The following is a 20,452-nucleotide window of genomic DNA, read 5'->3' on the forward strand; positions in this document are numbered from 1 at the left end:
CATAACATTATGAGCACCTTCCTAATATTGTGTTGGTCCTCCTTTTGCTGCCAAAACCCAAAACAGCCCTGACCTGTCAAGGCATGGACTCCACTAGACCCCTCAAGGTGTGCTGTGGTATCTGGCACCAAGATGTTAGCAGCAGATCCTTTAAGTCTTCCTTCTTTGCACTTTTGATAGACACTTTTTGATAGTTACTTTCAAGAGAATGTGCGAGAGCATATCACACCAATTCTGGCCTCTCTTCACTGGCTTGCTGTTCGTTTAATAATTTGCCTCTCCTTGTTAGGCAGGCCCAAACATTTTCTGTTTTTAAATCTAGTCTCAAAACTCATCTCTACTCTTTGGCAGTTAACACAGTATGAGAGCAAGTTTTTTGATTATGTTGGTCTTTTGTTTGTTTTTATGTTGTACTTCCCTTTGGTAAACACACGTTTATTAAAAGTGCTTTATAAATAAACTTTGACTTGACTTGAATTGATACTGACCACTGCAGAACGGAAACACCCCACAAGAGCTGCAGTTTTGGAGATGCTCTGACCCAGTCATCTAGCAATCATAACTTGGCCCTTGTCAAACTCGCTCAAATCCTTACGCTTGCCCATTTTTCCTTCTTTCAACACATTAACATGATCAAGAGATAAATAGTGTTATTCACTTCACCTGTCAGGGGTCATAATGTTATGCCTGATATCATGCAGGTCAAAGCATCCTCAAAGCACAATCTCTCGTCAGTGTATTCTGATTCATCAACACAGTTTCACTGATGATCCACCATTAACCAGAATCCCAGGATAGAGCGGCTGAGTGAATGTGGTCTGGACTGTGTGGATGAGGCTCATTGTGTCAGAGACGCTGTAGAAGGACAGAGTTCCTGCACTGTGATCCACAAACACTCCTATTCTACTGCTGATGGACTTCACAGGGAGAACAGTCTTTATGTTATTGTGTCTGAATGAGTATCTGAAGGGAGAGCACTCCAAACTCCAGGACTGATTATTACCTCCAAACCCACATTCATTACCCCGTCCCTTCCTGCTGATGCTCTTATATGACACTGATATACACACACCAAATATAGATCCACTCCACTCCAGCTCCCAGTAACAGCGTCCACACACACTCTCTCTACACAACACCTGAGGATTAAATCCATCAAATCTGTCTGGATGATCAGGATACGGCTGATCTTTTTTGGTGTAAGTAATCACCCTGTTGCTCTCGGACAGATGAAGCCATTTATTCACTGTGTTCAGATCCGGAGTGAGCTGATGGGAATCTGGTGGAGATAAAACACATCAGAATCAGGAATTATGAATCTGTTTGATCTTTTCATGTATATCATCAATGTCTCAGTATAGATATCCTGAAGAAAACTCTTCTTTCACTTTCTACAAGAAGAACATGAACACATTCAGTGAGTTTTTCTGCTTGTTTTCTTACTGACTTACATTGTAGGAAGTCGTTCCTGGTCCAGAGAACAATGTTGGTGAATGTGCCTGTGGAAATCAACAGACATGAACAGTGTGATTCTCATGATCCTGCATCCATTCCTAACACATTTCTAATATGATGTTCTCCATGATATGAGATGATGATGGACTCGTTTCTGAGAGCAGATGAATCTCCAGGACTTTACCTCTGTCTGAGATCTTCTTGAGCTCCTCTTTGCAGAAATCCTCCAGTTTGTCTCTCAGCTGATGGACAGATTCTCTCAGACCATCAAAAGAGACGAGAGAAATGAATGGACTGTCATTTTCATCTGTAGATTGAGGAGGTGCTGAGACAGACTGGACACTCTACAGAAAACAGAAATCAAAACTCATTGTAAAAAGCGCAAAATAAATAATTTTGACTTGATTTGACCTAGAGACACTGAAACTTAACAAGGAATCTTAAAGGGGTCATCGGATGCTAAGTTGACTTTTTCATGTTGTTTGAACAGTAATGTGTGTTGTCAGTGTATGTACAAATCTACCCTATAATGATAAAAATCCATGCAGTGGTTTTTAATTGATCTGCAAAAATAATATCCCCTTTTTCAAATCGAGTTATTCTCAGATGCCTGTCGTTGTGGCGTCACACCCACAGAGGACACTCCCACCATAGTTGATTGACATGAGCGTCTTACCTCAGATCCGCTGTAACAGTCCATCCTCTTTGTTTTGATGCCAGAGCAGGGATGTAAGTTAGACAAGAATATCCCCGATTGAGTGATTGAGGTGTTGTGTTGCTGGATGTAATAATGAACATAGTGGTCGTCATTTACTCCCGACAAAAAAGGTGTTGTTTTACACAACCACTGAGAATTTTTAACCAAAGTATATTATAGACTTTTCATTAAGACCCTAAAGAATCATATCAACTTGTGGAAAATGGGCATCCGATGACCCCTTTAAAACATATTCAGGTTTGGTTTAGTTTGAATATGTTGAAGCATTGCTAATATACAGCCTCACTTTCACTGAAATTCATCAATGTGTTACAGGCCTATGAAAAACATTTTTATCAAGTTTGAGGATCACCTGATTCAGCATTTATGAATGTTACTCAGAATCTGTACTATGGAGTTAAATTAGGGGGGGTGGGGGGAATGGCATTTAGGAGAGGGGATCTTGTAGCTATGAAAGATGCACAGAAGAAATTGAATTATAAATTAAGGGCAGATAGGAGGAAGGAGAGAGGGGGAATTTTAAATCCATTGTTCGACTATGAACACTAAAGAAAATATGGGACTCTATGAAGTTAATGACAAATAGGCTTCAAAAAGATTTATCAGTGTGATAGATGAAGGGGCAAAGGCAAATAAACGATTTCTACTGTAGGTTTAAAGTAAGAGACTTCTCACAGGAGCAGGAAACTTTATCTGTATTGGACTCCTTTAAAATAACTGTTAATGGTGGAGAGACAGTTTTTTTCCTTCAGACCTATTTCAATTTCAATCAGTAGAAGTACAGATGATGCTGTTATAGCCATGAAACATTTTAGAAAAAGGCTTTTCGAGGATCCTAGCTCATATGCACGTCTTTTATTTGTAGATTTTATATCAGTTTTTAATATGCTCCAGCTGCATCTTTCACAAGTCTGAATGATTTTAAAGTTCATCCTTTTATCATAAAATGGTATTATTCTTTTTTAACCAATCTCAGGCAGCAGGAACACTATCTGAATCTAGAACTTTGAGCACAGGAGCCCCTCAGGGCTGTTAGTTCACCAGTTTTGTTCACCTTGTATACGGATGAGTGCAAAAGGTGGTATTTCAATAATTACATCATTAATTTCTCAGATGATACTGCAATTTTAGGTTTATTGAAAAAGAACAGAGACTTGTTTGAATATTTTTCAGAGATTGGAAGGTTTGTCCATCGGTTCAAGGACAACCACCCATCTCTGAATGTCAGTAAGACAAAGGAGATGGTGTTTCACTCTAAAGGAGTTGGTGATCACAGACCATCATACAGGTTCTGTTATGAATCCTGTCTGGTCTGCCCGCCACCAGAGGTCACCTGTGCATTCCACTAACTTTTCACACTACACAGACTGTTGCATCACACCCCAGACTACATTTCCCATGACCCATTACGCTGATTGCTCTAACACCTGTATCCAATCAGGCGCTTTATATAAGCCTCAGACTTCCCCTTGGATCTCACAGAGTATTGTGGTTTATTGGATTGTTGTTTGCATCTTTATGGAGCCTCTTTGCCTAGTTATCCTGTGTTTAATCTTGTTCTGCTTTGTTTTCGCTGTTCTCTGACCCCCGCCTACCTCACGGACTACTCTTGTGTCTCGTTCCAACATACCTGTTTGCCACTGTTTCAACCCAGCCTGTTTTTGACCATGTTTTTGTCTTGCTCTTCTAATAAAAGCTCACACTTGGATCAGCCTGTTTCACGTCTCCCTCACCACATTACAGGTTCCATCATATAAATACCTTGGTGTCTTCTTTGACAATTCACTGACATGGACTATCGATGTAGACAATCTCTATAGTAGGCTACAACAAAGGTTACATTTTTTACGTTGCCTGAGATTTCATGGTGTTGATCAAAAATTTATGATAATCTTCTATTCTATTCTAACTAAACTGTACTGGATGATTCACACTGCTTGGAAAATTATTAGTGTTAAAGAACGGGCATCATTGCAGACTGATTATGAACAGGCTACTTTAAGACAAGCTAATAAGATTGTCTGTGATCCATTCCATGTTTTGTATACAGAGTATGAGTTGTTGCCCTCTGGGAGGAGGTTTAGTGTTCCTTGTTGCAGACTGAAAAACACATTAATTCCTGTATCTATAAAGCTGTTAAATAGTGGCAGGATGGAGCTATAATTTGCAGTAATTGGGCTTTTCTCACTATTGTCACGGATGTGTGTACAAAGGAAGCGCACGAAGACAAGAACAACATGACAGGTCTTTTAATAAATCCAAACAGGTAAATCCAAGAAGGGCAGGTGAACACACATCAAAGCAACCTTGAGATTGGACACAAACACAGAACTGAATACAACTTAAAGTGTGGCTAATGATACACAAACAGGTGTAGCGAGGTAACTAATTAAGACACAACGAGGGCAGGAAGGACCAAATATGGGCATATATGTGCGACCATATTTGTGCGCCGTAGACAAAACAAAAACAAAGGAGTGGACATGGGAAGGTAACAGAAAGTCAGTGTAGGAGGAGGCTTAGGTGGAGGATGGACTCCCGGGAGGAGGACAACAAACAAAGTCCATGGTGGTGATGATGCAGGAAGGAGCCAAGGAGGAGACAGAAGTGTCCAGAGTGGATCAGACGGAGGGAGGAGCCAAGGAGGAGACAGAAGTGTCCAGGGCGGATCAGATGGAGATAGAAGCCAAAGAGGAGACAGAAGGGACCCGGAGCAGGAGGAGCCAGGTGAGAGCCAGACCGCAGCCACGATGGTGGCCCACAGCGGAGCCGACGGAGGGAGGAGCCATGGTGGAGGAAGGGCTGACGACTCCAGGGTGCCGACTGACGGCGGTGGAGCAGGTGAAGGTGGAGCCCGAGGCGGAGACGGAGAGCCGATGATCCTGCGCGACACCAAGGATCCGGAGGGCCAAGGCGGAGCCCAAGGCTCTGGCAACCAAGGCAGAGGCAGAGCCAGAGCGACAGAGGGCTGACGTGGAGCTGGCGGGAGGGAGGAGCCAATGGAGCCGATGGGACGGAGCGACGAGGCACAGCCAGAGGAGTGGAGTCCTGAGGCGATGACCGACTAAGGCGGAGCCGGAGGGACAAGGGAGCGCGGTGGAGCTGGTGGGCCGACAGGCGACGGTGGAGACGAGGGAGCTGCAAGCTGGGGTGAAGCCGCTGGGTCGGAGGGCCGAGGCAGAGATAAGGGATCCTCCAGCCATGACACCGATGGAGACTGGCAGACCTGCAAAGTCTTTCTCCAAAGAAATCAGTCAAGTCTTGTTCAAGATCTAATAGTCCCAGATCCAGTCTCAGCTCACCCTCAGCAGCGGTGCTGTGGGTGGGGCTCTCCCTAGCCCTCTTACACTCCACTGTAACTCCCACTGTCGCTTGCGATGTAGCCGGCTCTCGCACCTGATCGGACAGGATGGGCTCTGGCTCCTGGGCAATCCGCAGCTCTGACACTCCACTTGCCGAGTGCTCGTCGGTCACGCTGGACTCTGGCTCTCCGTCCACGGTGGGCTCTGGCTCATGCTCCGTGAATCGGGGTGATGGTTGGCCGGGCTCTGGGTCAAAAGTGGGGCTGGTGTTGCCATCCACGAAGTCCACAGTCAACGAAGAGTTGCAGGACACCAGCACCCACTCAACATAGGCGGTGAGGCTCTCTCGAGGACCATCCCCGGGCAGCTGCGCTCGTGTGGTGGAGTTAAGTCCAGTTCGATAAAAAGAGCAAAGGCTGCTGTCCGGGTAGTGTGTCATGGGGGCAGGGAACACAAAGTCTTTGGTGTGGTCCTTGAGAGAGCAATTCCCCTGCTTCAGGAGGAGGAGGTGAAAGGCAGGATGATCCATGACAGGGGGATAAACAGAAAATAAAACACTGTATGAAAACAAAAAGAAAACGTGGGGTAAAAGCCGCTTAACTTTTTGTTGGTCCGATCTTCTGTCATGGATGTGTGTACTAAGGAAGCACACGAAGACGAGAATAACACGACAGGTCTTTTAATAAATCCAAACAGGTAAATCCAAGAAGGGCAGGTGAACACACATCAAAGCAACCTTGAGATCGGACACAAACACAGAACTGAATACAACTTATAAAGTGTGGCTAATGATACACAAACAGGTGAAGCGAGTTAACTAATTGGGACACAACGAGTGCAGGAAGAACCACATATGGGCACAGCAGGGAGAATATAAACATAAACAGTCCAATGGGGGTGTGACAATGGGCAAAACCAACACAAACAGTCCAAGGGGTGTTACACCTATACATTATTAGGTTTGTTTATTTATTTATCTATTTATTGCTGTGTTATTTCTTGTTGATATTGTTTGTTTTTTATTGTCTGTGTTTGATAATTGTGTTAACTGTAAGCTGACTGGAGCCTGTTGTGATTGGCCAAGTCCGCAGTTGTTTTTGATGTCGCGGGTTGAAGCGACCCCAGTAACATTGTATTTAGCACCTAGAAGGTGAATTTACCAGGGGAACCCCCTTGAAATGCGATTGGGCTAGTTTTGAGTAGCAGTTGGGTGGGTTTTGTTGTGACAACCTGCCAACCCTAGCATGTACCTTTAGATAAAACTATAATATAGTGCTCCAATCTGTTCCATTGACATTTTGTTTAACACTTATGCAAGCGAATCCTGCCCACAGCTAAAGTTGAAAAAATACAGTTTGTAAATCAAAATATGTCCACTAACTTGCTTCTCTCTCTCTATCGGGTCTAATATTCCCCGCATTAACCCTATAACTGTTGGTGCAGCAAAATAAACAGGAATTTCACAATGAATATAAGATCTGTGCTCTACACTGCATTCTGTACTATTAAACAAATTAAGAAAACGTCAATCTACACTAATCAACACATTTCTAGGAAATTTAAGCTAATTATCAGAACTATTTCAGTAATATACATTGCAGGATAGCTACGTTACATACTGCAAAAGAGATTTTTTTCAAAAACCCATATTACCTGCTCTTTAAAATCTATTTTTTGCATAACTATGACAGGAAACACTTTCATCTAACAATGCCTTGGAAAAAACTGTTGATCTTAAAAGAAATTATAATAATAAAGCATATACATATAATAATAAAGCATATACATATGCATATCCTGTTCTGTATCCTAAACTCCTGAAATATCGGTGTCTTATATTTTTGAGCAGTCAATGCAATTTATGAATGAAATCAATTAAATCTGTATGTATCGGTATGTGTGTGAAAAACAAAAAACAAAAAACAGATGTAACCCCTTTTGTAATCTTTTTCATTTTCATTGGTAACTTTAACTGATTACAATTGCATTTATTTTGAACTTAAATTATTTAATTCGGTTACATGTAACTAGTTACTCCCCAACATTAACCATGATGTAATAAATCAGAAGGAAAAATTAGGTACATACTAAAATGAAAAGTTTTGAACTGTTGGTGGCGCTAGATCTGTGTTACCTGCAGGAACTGGATGTGATCCTGTGTGTGTGAAAGCTGCTCCAGCTCAGCGTCTCTCCTCCTCAGATCATTGATCTCCTGCTCCAGTCGCTCCAGTCGTCCTTCAGCTCCACTCACCGCTCGCTTTTCCTGATCTCTGATCAGCCGTATCAGCTCAGAGCGGCTTCTCTCAATGGAGCGGATGATCTCAGTAAAGATCCTCTCACTGTCCTCCACTGCTGTCTGTGCAGAGCGCTGTTAGACACACAGTGATTCAGGCTTCAGTGGGACTGAAAGAGACAAGAGAGTCTGAACTGAGACTGAGACAAACTTCTCTGCTTCTCCAGACTCACCTTATGAGACTCCACAGCCTCTCTCAGCCGCTGAAGATCTTTCTCTCTCTGCTGGATTCTCTGCTGGAACGTCTTCTGCGTCTCCTTCAGCTGCTTCTGCAGGACAAACAGATCATAGTGAATGTCACAGAAAACTACTGACGCTAAATCAACATGTGAACAGATGAATCCAGTAAAAGTGGAGCTGATAACTAACAGCTGTAGGCTCAAACTCCAGAAGGAATGAATGATCATTTACCACCATCGTACACGAATTAACATTTAGGATTAAGGCCTGTTTCACACTGTAAGCATAAGTGTTATAAAGTGAAACTGACACAGACTTAGAGCTTCACAATGACAGTGTCTCTGCTGTGTAGAGGAGCTTGTATTTTAACTGATGAAAGTATATATTTTGTCAAAGTAAAAGTGAATAGTTCACTCCACTATTTTGTGTTGTTTAATCAAAGCCTATTTTATGAAAGACTGTGTTTTGTGAAAGGTTTTCAGTGCATTTTCAGCAAACAGTGAAACTCTTCTTGCAGCTGCTGTTCATTTCTGCTGTGGTGTGCAGCGTGTAATGCTGTAAGCTGCTAGTATGGTGCCGATATAAACACATATGAAACGAGTGTCAGTAATATTTCATCAGTGTGTAGTTTTAAATACCTGTTTCTCTGTCCGCTGTGCTGCAGCTGATACAGTGTCGTGGTTTTTATGTTCATATGTCGTACACAGCACACATATACATTTCTGATCAGTGCGACAGAAAACCTCAAGGATCTTCTCGTGTTTCTGGCAGATCATCTCCTGCAGTCGTCCAGTGGCATCAGTCACTTTGTGTCTCTTTCCTTTAAAAAAACTCTCATGTTGTTCAAGGTGATTCTGACAGTAAGAGTTCAGACACATCAGACAGGACTTGACAGCTTTGTATTTTCTTCCAGTACAGACGTCACACTGCACATCTCCAGCTCCAGCATAACAGTCAGCAGGAAGTTTGGTCTTCTTCAGTTTCTCCACCACTTCAGTCAGCATGGTGTTTGTAGATAAAGCAGGTCTTGGACTGAAGGTCTGTCTGCACTGAGGGCAGCTGTAGACTCTCATCTGATCCTCCTGATCCCAGCAGTCTGTAATACAGATCTTACAGTAACTGTGTCCACACTGGATGGTCACTGGATCCTTCAGGAGATCCAGACACACTGCACACATGAACTCATCCTGAAAAATTGTGGCTCCTGCCATTTTACTGCTTGAATACAGAGACACAAACACACAACAGCTCAGCCACACTTCAGTTTCTATTTCTCTGAACTGTGACTCCTGTTTTTCCTGGTTCTGTGTTTAAGTGACGTGTTTAAAACAGGCATGTCTGCAAGTCTGTAAAGCAGGTTTTTTATTCCTGCTCCTCTAGAGGGTGTATAGAGATACATGCACACACACATAGACAGAGAGACAGATATAGATATACAGTTGCAATTGAAATTTGTTAACCCCCCCAGAGACTGCAGTACTTTACAAATACAAGCTTTTCTGAAGATCCAGAACTTTATAAAAATTGCATCTACAACAGTTTACTGGCATATTAAAAGTGATAATGTCAATATTTAATGTAGTGTTTTTGAGATTTTTTAATAACACAGCTATGTCATAATTATTCAACCCCTATTCAACATTGCTGTTTTAAGTCACTTATTTTTATTGTAGGGAACAAAATTGTCTTAAAACACAAGCCTTTAGAAACTATAAAAAAAAAAAAAAAAACAGAATTAGCTTGGGCTGTTACACATACATACATTAACAGCCTTATTCCCTAGTTAAAAGTGTGTTGTACCAGAAGACCTTTGTAGGTGTTAAACAAAAAATGTGCAGAAATGTCTGGTGCAAAAAAGGCAAAACTTATTGGCAGAAGAACACCATCTCCATCATCAAACTTGGAGGTGAGCCAGTCCTGTTATGGGGTGTTTTACTGTAGCAGGAAGTGGAATTCATGACTGTATAAAGAATATCATGGATTCTTTGAAGTGTCAGGCCATTTTGACAAGAATTGTAATGCCTTTGGTGCAATGACTGAAACTAATGATTAATAGACTTTCCTGCAGGACAATCTTCCCGAAGTATACATCCAAATCTACTTAAGCTTGGTTCAGGGATCAGTCATAGAATGTTTTTGAGTGGCCTGTTCAGTCTCCAGAGTTAATTCTCATTGAAAATATTTGGTTGGATTTGAAGAAAGCCGTGGCAATGTAAAAACCAAAGATTATCAGTGATCAGAGAGCTTTTTCAGGTGAGGAATGGGCCAAGATTGCAGTAGAGAGGTGACAGAAGCTTCTAAGCAGTTCCAAGTGGCGTTTTTTTGGTGGTTTTACAGAATAAAAGATTTTGCACCAGATTTTAGGGATTGAATCATTTTGAACATGAACGTTTAGAGCCAATTAGATTTTTTTTTTAATTATTCATCAATTTACGTCCTCAAATGTTCATTAATAAACTTTCTCTAATGTGTACTGATGCCTTTGAATTGTTTTCACGAAATTTTGTTCTCTGCAGTAAAATGTCATGCAGGTTAAAGGGGTTGAATAATTTCAGTTGCAACTGTAGATATAGATATGAAGCAGACATTATTTAGTGGTTTCCACTTCTTCCCTATTGTCACACGCACTCAGTGACTCTGAGAGGAATAACGTGAGGAATATCTGGAGCAGGAATAAAGCAGCACTGAGGAATATTCGCGTTTGATTTGATCCGTCATGAGTTTATAAAACATCTTCCGAACAGCAGGAATCATGGAGAGACTCTCAGCGCTGCTGCTGCTGCTCATCACAGTCTCAGGTGAGTCTCAGCTTTTACTCTTTCTCTCCTCAGAACTCCTTCATCAGCAGCGACGCTTTGTTTGTTGGATTTGGGTTTATTGATGTTTTGGGAAATATCAGTACAGTAGATCAGAAATAATAACTGAGTCTCTGATAATGTGAATTTTGCTGCTCATATGCAAATGAGTCTTGTGTAATTAACAGAGTTGTTCATTAAGGCTTTAATGACTTCAGTTAAACTGTAGTTAATCTGATCCCATTGTTGAATCTTCTAATTAATTTTCATTCAGAAGGGAAGAAATTTATATTGATTCGATATATTCATCATTTATTGTTAATTTTGTGCTTATATTAGTGCTTCAGCTAACAGTGATTTGATAAATAATCTGTTGATTATTTTTCGGGTTGATCAGATTTAAAAGCATTTTATTAAATGTATGTTGTCTTGTAGTCCTTCAAAATATTGAGACTATATGGGTTGTTGACGTTACATGGCATTTTCACCGTCCCATAAAAAATAATATAATTAATACTGTTGTTATTTAAAATGCAGTAAATGGTTAAACATTTCTTTGTCCTATATGGACATATTATAAAAGTTGTGCATGTTTTTTTTTTGTTGTTGTTGTTTTGTTTTACATTTTTAAGCCATATCTCAAAATTGTCCTATGGTGTGACTGTCTAAAGCATGGTTCAGTAAATTACACCTTTAATAAAAGAAAAAGAAAAGCCTAATTATGTTAATAAATACATCAAGCATAATTGTAGAAGTGTCTGTTTTAGTAAATGGTAATCATTTTTTTCATCCATGTATTTCTGAAAGTGTAGAAACTTGATACATTTTGTCTCTGAAGAACATGTCCTCTGGTGTGACACCATATCCCGATTTTAAATCGGCCAATTCCAGAAAAATTAGTTAATTAGTTGGAGGACCCCTTTCATGATCATGTTTTTGAAGCCCCCTGTTAAGCCCATGATATGTGCACTTGGTAGATTTTTGTCTCAGAATTGTTCAGATACTGCACTTTTTTGGAACCACTACAAAAGTGTTATGTTTTGTCCTTTGGTGCGACACCCCTAAATTATATTTTTTAATTAAAAACTTCATGTTAAACTACATAATCATGGAAAATTCTGCAAATGTGTCTTGCTTACACAGAATACACAGAGTTCAGGGAGAGAAAGACAAGACGAGCGTTTGACTTTAAAAAGTATTTAAATAGTATTATTTTAATGAAAATAACCGATTGTTTCGCTAGATAAGACCCTTCTTCCTCGACTGGGATCGTTTACAACCGCATCTGTGATCGTTTGAAGCTGCATTTAAACTGCATTTTGGAAGTTCAAACTCGGGGCACCATATCAGTCATTCATATCAGAAAAATGCAGAAATGTTTGAAAGAGCACAACAGGACACAAATCAGATCTAAACAGTTGACCAATGAACACAAGTTACAGTGAAGCAGAACAACAGCCTTAAAAACTGCAGTAATGCTGCATCTTAATTACTACACTTGTACGGCAGGACTGAAAACTGTCCAGATTTACAGTCCCTTCATGATCACACTGATGGATCTGTTTACTAAATGGAGTGGGGCTTTAGTCTTCACACTCTTGCTCAGTTTCAACAGCTTGAAATTTAATTTAAAGGTTTTAATCACTGATACATAATAGAATGAATTATTAACAACCAAAAAACAATAAAAAGAGCAGAATGTAACACTGTAAAGGGCCAGAGCTCCATAAGGTAAATAATGAAATTGATTTATTGACTGTGTGATCATTCAAATGTCTAGGTAATTTTGATAGTAATAATAGAAATGATTGATGTGACACTACATTAAAAACTAAATGACTGATTTCCATCCACACAAACAGAGGTTGAGAAAAGCACAGAAACACATGTTCACTCAGCAGGACTCACACACACACTGATCTTACTGTCTATATGAGGATTTATTACACACATTTATTCTGACATGTTATTTCACTGACAGAAGTTCAGCTGCAGTATTAATGTCATGAAGAGAAAAGAAGAGACTCTATAACATCTCACTGTTACTGATTCATCATCAGCTCAAAGCATTATGGGGAGAATCTCTCATCAGGTTTTAATTTTTTTTTTTTTTTTTTTTTTTTTTTTTTTTTTAGCAGACGCTTTTATCCAAAGCGACTTACAGGTAATTTATCAACACAGTTTCACTGATGCTCTATAAATATCAAACCCAGGATAGAGCGGCTGAGTGAATGTGGTCTGGACTGTGTGGATGAGGCTCATTGTGTCAGAGACGCTGTAGAAGGACAGAGTTCCTGCACTGTGATCCACAAACACTCCTATTCTACTGCTGATGGGCTTCAGAGGGAGATCAGTCACTATGTTATTGTGCATGAATGAGTAACTGGAGGGAGAACACAACAAACTCCAGGACTGATTATTACATCCAAACCCACACTCATTACCCGATCCCTTCCTTCTGATGCTCTTATATGACACTGATATTCGCACACCATAATCTCCACTCCACTGCAGCTCCCAGTAACAGCGTCCACACACACTCTCTCTACACAACACCTGAGCAAACACATCAAATCTGTCTGGATGATCAGGATACGGCTGGACTGTGCCAGTCTCAGTAATCACTCTGTTCCTCTCAGACAGACGGAGGCGTCTATTCACTGTGTTCAGATCCAGAGTGAGCTGATGGGAATCTGATGGAGATAAAACACATCAGAATCAGGAATTATGAACCTGAGCTTTTCTTGTTTTCTTACTGACTTACATCGTAGGAAGTCGTTCCTGGTCCAGAAAACAACGTTGGTGAATGTGACTGTGGAAATCAACAGACATGAACAGTGTGATTCTCATGATCCTGCATCCATTCCTAACACATTTCTAATATGATGTTCTCCATGATATGAGATGATGATGGACTCATTTCTGAGAGCAGATGAATCTCCAGGACTTTACCTCTGTCTGAGATCTTCTTGAGCTCCTTTTTGCAGAAATCCTCCAGTTTTTCTCTCAGCTGACGGACAGATTCTCTCAGGCCATCAAAATATACAAAAGAAATGAAGGGATCATCATTTCTGTTTGTAGATTCAGGAGGTGCTGAGAGAGACTGGAAACTCTACAGAAAACAGAAATCAAAACTCATCAGCTCCACACTTCACCCAATAACCTGCACCAACATCAGATTTGACTTGACTGATCTTTAGGCAAAAAATTGCACTTCCATAATATACTTAAAATGCTCTATTTTCACACAGTAATTTTGTACTTAATATAGTAAAAATTATTCTTTAGTACTTCTTAAACAGGTCACCAGAGGCAAAATTCAGTTTTTCATGTTGTTTGAACATAAATATGTGTTGGCAGTGTATGTACATGATCACCCTATAATGATAAAAATCCATGCAGTGGTTTTTTTAAGTCCTCAAAAATAATAACCCCTTTTCTCAAATCAAGCCATTAGTAGATTCATGGCTGTGTCACATCACACAGACCAAGGCCGCTTCCATGATTATTGATTGACACAGCCATCCTTACCTTAGTCCCACCTTGAGTGAGCTGAAAACTGTCCACCATTGTTCTGATGCCATAGCAGGGAAATAGACAAGAATGTATCCTAAGCGACTGAGGTGATTTGTTGTTGGATGTAATAACACAGTAGTCATTATTTTCTTCTGACATCTAATACAGATAATCTTAAAGGGGTCATCGAATTCCCATTTTCCACAAGACACCTTTTTTTCCTTGCTGAAATCAGCTCTACAAAACTCAACCTATTCTGGTCAACGTTGTTTTAAATGTTAATGAGCTCTGCTCACCCCGCAAAATGATGTTTACTTTAGCCGAAAGCCACAAAACGTTATTAGGAAAGGCGATTGCAAAGATTCATAAAAATACAACAACCTTATACTCACTTCTGCTGTAAGTGAAGCTGGATCACAAATGATTCGTGTGAACATAGACGGATATATGTAGATCGGGAGGCGCATTCCCTTCACAAACAAATGTAATCCACTGCATCTTCAGCAGCTCAGATGTCAGGAGGAAATGACGACACTATGTTCATTATTACATCCAGCAACACAAAACCTCAATTGCTTAGAAGCCATTCTTGTTTACGTCTCTGTTCCGGCATTGAAACAATGGCGATCGGAGTGTTACAGTTCATTCAGGGAGGGTCTATGGTAAGACGGCTGTGTCAATCAATCGTGGGCACGGCCTCTGTCTGTGTGACGTCACACAGACGAGATGCTGAGAATAGCTTGATTTAAAATAGAGGAACTTATTTTTACAGATTAAACAAAACCACTGGGTCAGAATTTGTACAACACTGTGTTCAAACAACATGTAAAAGTGAACTTTGCATCCAATGACCCCTTTCAGAACAACAAGTGTTTTGGGACACCATGAATATGAACTAAAATGTGCTTTTAACATACTATGTCTGTATTCAAAAAAATGTATTTAGTTACCACTTGTAGTACACTTGAACCCATCATGGGGGTTCAAGTGGACTACAGTTATCAGGTTTTGAGGATCACCTGATCCAATTTTGATGAACATTACTCAGAATCGGTACTATTGAATCTACTGATTTTACCATGACATAATAAATCAGAAGGGAAAATGAGGTCAAAAGTTTTGAACTGTTGGTGGTGCTAGTGGTGTTTAACAGCTAAATGTATCTTCCAGAAGAAAGAGCTCAGAGAAATAATTCCTAAGAGATTTCCAGAGCCATTTGTAAGTGGCGTCTCTTTCAGAAGAAGATGATCAGATGAAAGTCTGAGTGATGATTATATGTTTCTCTGTGAGTCTCCTGTCACAGCAGGATGTGTCTCAAGTCCACTATGATGGTGTTCTTCTAGATCTGTGTTACCTGCAGGAACTGGATGTGATCCTGTGTGTGTGAAAGCTGCTCCAGCTCAGCGTCTCTCCTCCTCAGATCATTGATCTCCTGCTCCAGTCGCTCCAGTCGTCCTTTAGCTCGACTCACCGCTCGCTTTTCCTGATCTCTGATCATCTGTATCAGTTCAGAGCGGCTTCTCTTAATGGAGTAGATGATCTCAGCAAAGATCCTCTCACTGTCCTCCACTGCTGTCTGTGCAGAGCGCTGTTAGGACACACAGTGATTCAGGCTTCAGTGGGACTGAAAGAGACAAGAGAGTCTGAACTGAGACTGAGACAAACTTCTCTTCTTCTCCAGACTCACCTTATGAGACTCCACAGCCTCTCTCAGCTTCTGAAGATCTTTCTCTCTCTGCTGGATTCTCTGCTGGAACGTCTTCTGCGTCTTCTTCAGCTGCTTCTGCAGGACAAACAGATGATAGTGAATGTCACAGAAAACTACTGACACTAAATCATCATGTGAACAGATGAATCCAGTAAACAAAGTAATGTCAATAAATAATGATCGGTTACAAATCACTGTACATTAAATATCATGAAGATTAAAACCTGTTTCACACTAAAAGCGTTAAGTATTATAAAAGTGAAACAGACTCAGATGTAGAGCTTCACACTGACTGAGGAGCTTGTATTTTGACTGATGAAAGTATATATTTTGTCAAAGAATGGGCGAATAGTTCACTTTATTTTATGTTTTTGAATCAAAGCCTATTTCATGAAAGATTGTGTTGATAAAGGTTTCCGGTGCATTTTTAGCAAACAGTGCAACTCTTCTTGCAGCTGCTGTTCATTTTCAGTTGTGGTGTACAGTGTAAATGTTGTAAGCTGTTAATATGGTGCCAGTATAAACACATATGAAACAAATGTCAGCAATAAGTATTTAGTTTTAAATACCTGTTTCTCTGTCCTCTGTGCTGCAGCTGATACAGTGTCATGGTTTTTATGTTCATCCATACACAGCACACATATACGTTCCTGATCAGTGCGACAGAAAACCTCAAGGATCTTCTCATGTTTCTGGCAGATCATCTCCTGCAGTCGTCCAGTGGCATCAATCACTTTGTGTCTCTTTCCTTTAAACAAACTCTCATGTTGTTCAAGGTGATTCTGACAGTAAGAGTTCAGACACACCAGACAGGACTTGACGGCTTTGTATTTTGTTCCAGTACAGATGTTACACTGCACATCTCCAGCTCCAGCGTAACAGTCAGCAGGAAGTTTGGTCTTCTTCAGTTTCTCCACCACTTCAGCCAGCATGGTGTTTCTAGCTAGAGCAGGTCTTGGACTGAAGGTCTGTCTGCACTGAGGGCAGCTGTAGACTCTCATCTGATCCCAGCAGGCCGTAATACAGATCTTACAGTAACTGTGTCCACACTGGATGGTCACTGGATCCTTCAGGAGATCCAGACACACTACACACTTGAACTCTTCCTGAAAAACTCTGGCTCCTGCCATTTTACTGCTTAAATACAGAGACACAAACACACAACAGCTCAACTACACCACAGTTTCTCTTTGCCTGAAAATATGTGTTTCCTGTTTCCTGGTTCTGTGTTTGAGGTACGCAGTGTTGGGGAGTAACTATTTACATGTATCGGAAATACGTAATTTAATAACAAAATAAATGTAATTGTAATTAGTTACAGTAACTGAGAAAAAAAGTGTAACTAAATTACAGTTAGGCTATTTATGAAAATGTTAACGATTATATAGGGATTATATCAGATTATTTTCACATACACAGCCACATACAGATTTAACCTTTTGGGGTCAAAGACCACACTGGTGCTGTCTGTCAAGTTTTTTTCTTGATGAGCAAGAGAAGAACTAAAAATACTAATTTTTGATGCTTTGGGCTTTAGTATCCATCATCCTTAATGCTCAAAAAGATAAAAAGTTAAAGATGATGAAGTGCCTTGAAAAAAATTTGACCACACTGAATGTTTTCATATACATTTAGTTCATATACAAATACATGAATTGGGTTCTGGAGCAACCCAAAACGTTGTCAGGATTATGGACCTGTTTTGGTGTGTTTTCCCTCACCAAGTGCTCTGTGACCTAGTTTCCCCTCATTACTCCATGTATTTAAGTTCTATGGTTTGGATTACCCCTTGTGTTGGATATATTAAAGACTGTTTATGCTATTCTACATCTCCACTGGTCTCGCCGATAAAGTATGTGACGCATGTCTCATGAGATTACATTTAATTTGAAGAAGATACCATCAAAAATGAGATTCCTGCAACCATTTTTCTGAGACTGTGTAGTCCTACTCTACCTCCTCCTGTTTGAAGAAAAATAGCCACCAAATGTGTTGAAGGGTTATACATAACACTGCATAGTTTTTAGACATCATGAAAGTGATTTATTTGAGCACTAGAAAAATGCAATAAGAATATTTTTTTGAATAATAAGAGAAAACTACAACAACAACAACAACAAAAGAATTAGCTTTGTATGTCAAGTACATACGCTGATTGCCAAACATACAGCATTCACACTGATTGCTGGTCATAGTCAGTAATCACACGCTGATGTGTGGTCATACAGATGATAATCATACAGATAGGCCTACAGCCACATTCCCCACAACACACACACATACGAAAAATGTTGAATAGGAAAAAAAAATCAATACCCCGAACCCCCCACCCACCCCCCGTGCATCTTGAACCGTCACAAGAGAGTGCCAGAATTAAAATGAACAAGATTCCATGTATCTTTGACTTAATTTTTAATGGATGGTCTCATTCTGTTTGTGACACTGTATGCTTCAAATTCATGTTGCTTTTTACTACAAGATGCAGTTTTTTGAGCATAAGTTCCCTGTTAAAAAAACAGCATATGCTGGTTAGGTAGGTTTTGATGCTGGGATGCTGGTTTTAGCTGGTTTATGCTGGTCCTTAGCTGGTCATGTGCTGGTCCTTTGCTGGTTTGTACTGGTCATGTGCTGGTTTATGCTGGTCCTTTGCTGGTTTGTGCTGGTCCTTGGCTGGTCCTTTGCTGGTTTATGCTGGTCCTTAGCTGGTCATGTGCTGGTTTATGCTGGTCCTTTGCTGGTCATGTGCTGGTTTGTGCTGGTCCTTAGCTGGTCATGTGCTGGTCCTTTGCTGGTCCTTAGCTGGTCATGTGCTGGTTTATGCTGGTCCTTGGCTGGTCCTTTGCTGGTTTATGCTGGTCCTTAGCTGGTCATGTGCTGGTTTATGCTGGTCCTTTGCTGGTCATGTGCTGGTTTATGCTGGTCCTTTGCTGGTTTGTGCTGGTCCTTGGCTGGTCCTTTGCTGGTTTATGCTGGTCCTTAGCTGGTCATGTGCTGGTTTATGCTGGTCCTTTGCTGGTCATGTGCTGGTTTGTGCTGGTCCTTAGCTGGTCATGTGCTGGTCCTTTGCTGGTCCTTTGCTGGTCCTTAGCTGGTCATGTGCTGGTTTATGCTGGTCCTTGGCTGGTCCTTTGCTGGTTTATGCTGGTCCTTAGCTGGTCATGTGCTGGTTTATGCTGGTCCTTTGCTGGTCATGTGCTGGTTTATGCTGGTCCTTTGCTGGTCATGTGCTGGTTTGTGCTGGTCCTTAGCTGGTCATGTGCTGGTCCTTTGCTGGTCCTTTGCTGGTCCTTAGCTGGTCATGTGCTGGTTTATGCTGGTCCTTTGCTGGTTTGTGCTGGCCCTTAGCTGGTCATGTCCTGGTCTTTAGCTGGTTTATGCTGGTCCTTAGCTGGTCATGTGCTGGTCCTGTGCTGGTTTATGCTGGTCCTTAGCTGGTCATGTGCTGGTTTATGCTGGTCCTTAACTGGTCATGTGCTGGTCCATCAAAACCTACCTCACCAGCATATGCTGTTTTTTTCAGCAGGGTTATTCCAAAACTGATACAAACAGTAACTCTCCCCGAAGAAATGAGACGTAAACAAAGGAATAAGATCCATATTACAACATTATTGTTTGTAAGGAGCCATGCCAATGTATAGAAATTATAGAAAATAATTTCTAATTATTTATTATAATTTCTAATTTCTCCATGCATTGGAGAAAAACATTTATTTCATAACGTAAGTTTCCCCTCACTTTTAATTGTTTTACGTCAATGAAAGGTTAGCATTTTGTGATTTTTTTAAATTTAAGATTAAAAAGATAAACAAAGCAGATTTATTTTCATAGCAATCTTTGCTCATATTTACCAAGGGTGCCAATATTAGTGGAGGGCACTGTATATCGATGTTTCCATGCTATATATTTGCTATATTTTGGTGTAGTGTTTTTTCTACTGTACAGACTATATTTTCTATGGCCCAAAACCAACTCTACACCTAAATTTTATTTACATGTTTTTTTCACTGACAGAAGTTCACCTGCAGTATTAATGTCATGAACAGACTCATGAAAAGACTCTCTAACATCTCACTGTTACTGTTATCATCTGTAAATATCCGTCTGCTCCAAGAAAAAACCCAGGATAGAGCGGCTGAGTGAATGTGGTCTGGACTGTGTGGATGAGGCTCATTGTGTCAGAGACGCTGTAGAAGGACAGAGTTCCTGCACTGTGATCCACAAACACTCCTATTCTACTGCTGATGGGCTTCACAGGGAGATCGGTCTGTATCTCATTGTGCCAGAATGAGTAACTGTAGGGAGTGCAATACAAACTCCAGGACTGATTATTATAACCAAACATACACTCTTTACCTCCTTTCCTGCTGATGCTCTTATATGACACTGATATACACACATAACCACTCCACTCCAGCTCCCAGTAACAGCGTCCCCACACACTCTCTCTACACAACACCTGCTGACACCACTGATCAAATCTGTCTG

At 40.6% G+C, this 20,452-nt stretch overlaps 3 protein-coding genes across 3 annotated transcripts in view; 1 reads left to right on the plus strand and 2 right to left on the minus strand.

The window, feature by feature from the left end:
* Positions 1 to 736: 736 nt before the first annotated feature.
* On the minus strand, positions 737 to 9,159 carry LOC127178172 (tripartite motif-containing protein 16-like). Its single transcript, XM_051130879.1, has 6 exons — positions 8,587 to 9,159; positions 7,942 to 8,037; positions 7,610 to 7,843; positions 1,640 to 1,799; positions 1,452 to 1,499; positions 737 to 1,279 (listed from the first exon to the last, which is right to left on the minus strand). Exons 1-6 carry the CDS (start codon positions 9,157 to 9,159, stop codon positions 750 to 752), a joined length of 1,641 nt encoding a protein of 546 aa, XP_050986836.1. The 3' UTR covers positions 737 to 749.
* A 1,430-nt stretch (positions 9,160 to 10,589) lies between these two features.
* LOC127178161 (immunoglobulin superfamily DCC subclass member 3) overlaps positions 10,590 to 20,452 on the plus strand; it is a 46,756-nt gene continuing 36,893 nt past the window's right edge. Inside the window, exon 1 of the mRNA XM_051130858.1 lies at positions 10,590 to 10,746. The gene's annotated coding sequence lies outside the window, so the exon portion shown is untranslated. The remainder of the gene's footprint in view (positions 10,747 to 20,452) is intronic.
* Positions 12,916 to 17,178, minus strand: LOC127178178 (tripartite motif-containing protein 16-like). Its single transcript, XM_051130886.1, has 6 exons — positions 16,537 to 17,178; positions 15,947 to 16,042; positions 15,614 to 15,847; positions 13,696 to 13,855; positions 13,508 to 13,555; positions 12,916 to 13,436 (listed from the first exon to the last, which is right to left on the minus strand). The coding sequence occupies exons 1-6, from the start codon at positions 17,095 to 17,097 to the stop codon at positions 12,916 to 12,918; spliced, it is 1,620 nt and encodes a 539-aa protein (XP_050986843.1). The 5' UTR covers positions 17,098 to 17,178.

Source organism: Labeo rohita, chromosome 16 (genome assembly GCF_022985175.1).
Source record: "Labeo rohita strain BAU-BD-2019 chromosome 16, IGBB_LRoh.1.0, whole genome shotgun sequence".
NCBI classification, from domain to species: domain Eukaryota; kingdom Metazoa; phylum Chordata; class Actinopteri; order Cypriniformes; family Cyprinidae; genus Labeo; species Labeo rohita.

Bases quoted from the DNA above. Each gene is read 5' to 3' on its own strand.
- LOC127178178 (XM_051130886.1), bottom strand. From the start codon at position 17,097: ATGGCAGGAGCCAGAGTTTTTCAGGAAGAGTTCAAGTGTGTAGTGTGT. The intron at 15,848-15,946 runs GTGAGTCTGGAG...GTGTCCTAACAG, and splicing joins AGGCTGTGGAGTCTCATAAG to CGCTCTGCACAGACAGCAGT. The intron at 13,556-13,695 runs GTAAAGTCCTGG...TGATTTCCACAG, and splicing joins CAAGAAGATCTCAGACAGAG to TCACATTCACCAACGTTGTT.
- LOC127178172 (XM_051130879.1), bottom strand. From the start codon at position 9,159: ATGGCAGGAGCCACAATTTTTCAGGATGAGTTCATGTGTGCAGTGTGT. The intron at 7,844-7,941 runs GTGAGTCTGGAG...TGTGTCTAACAG, and splicing joins AGGCTGTGGAGTCTCATAAG to CGCTCTGCACAGACAGCAGT. The intron at 1,500-1,639 runs GTAAAGTCCTGG...TGATTTCCACAG, and splicing joins CAAGAAGATCTCAGACAGAG to GCACATTCACCAACATTGTT.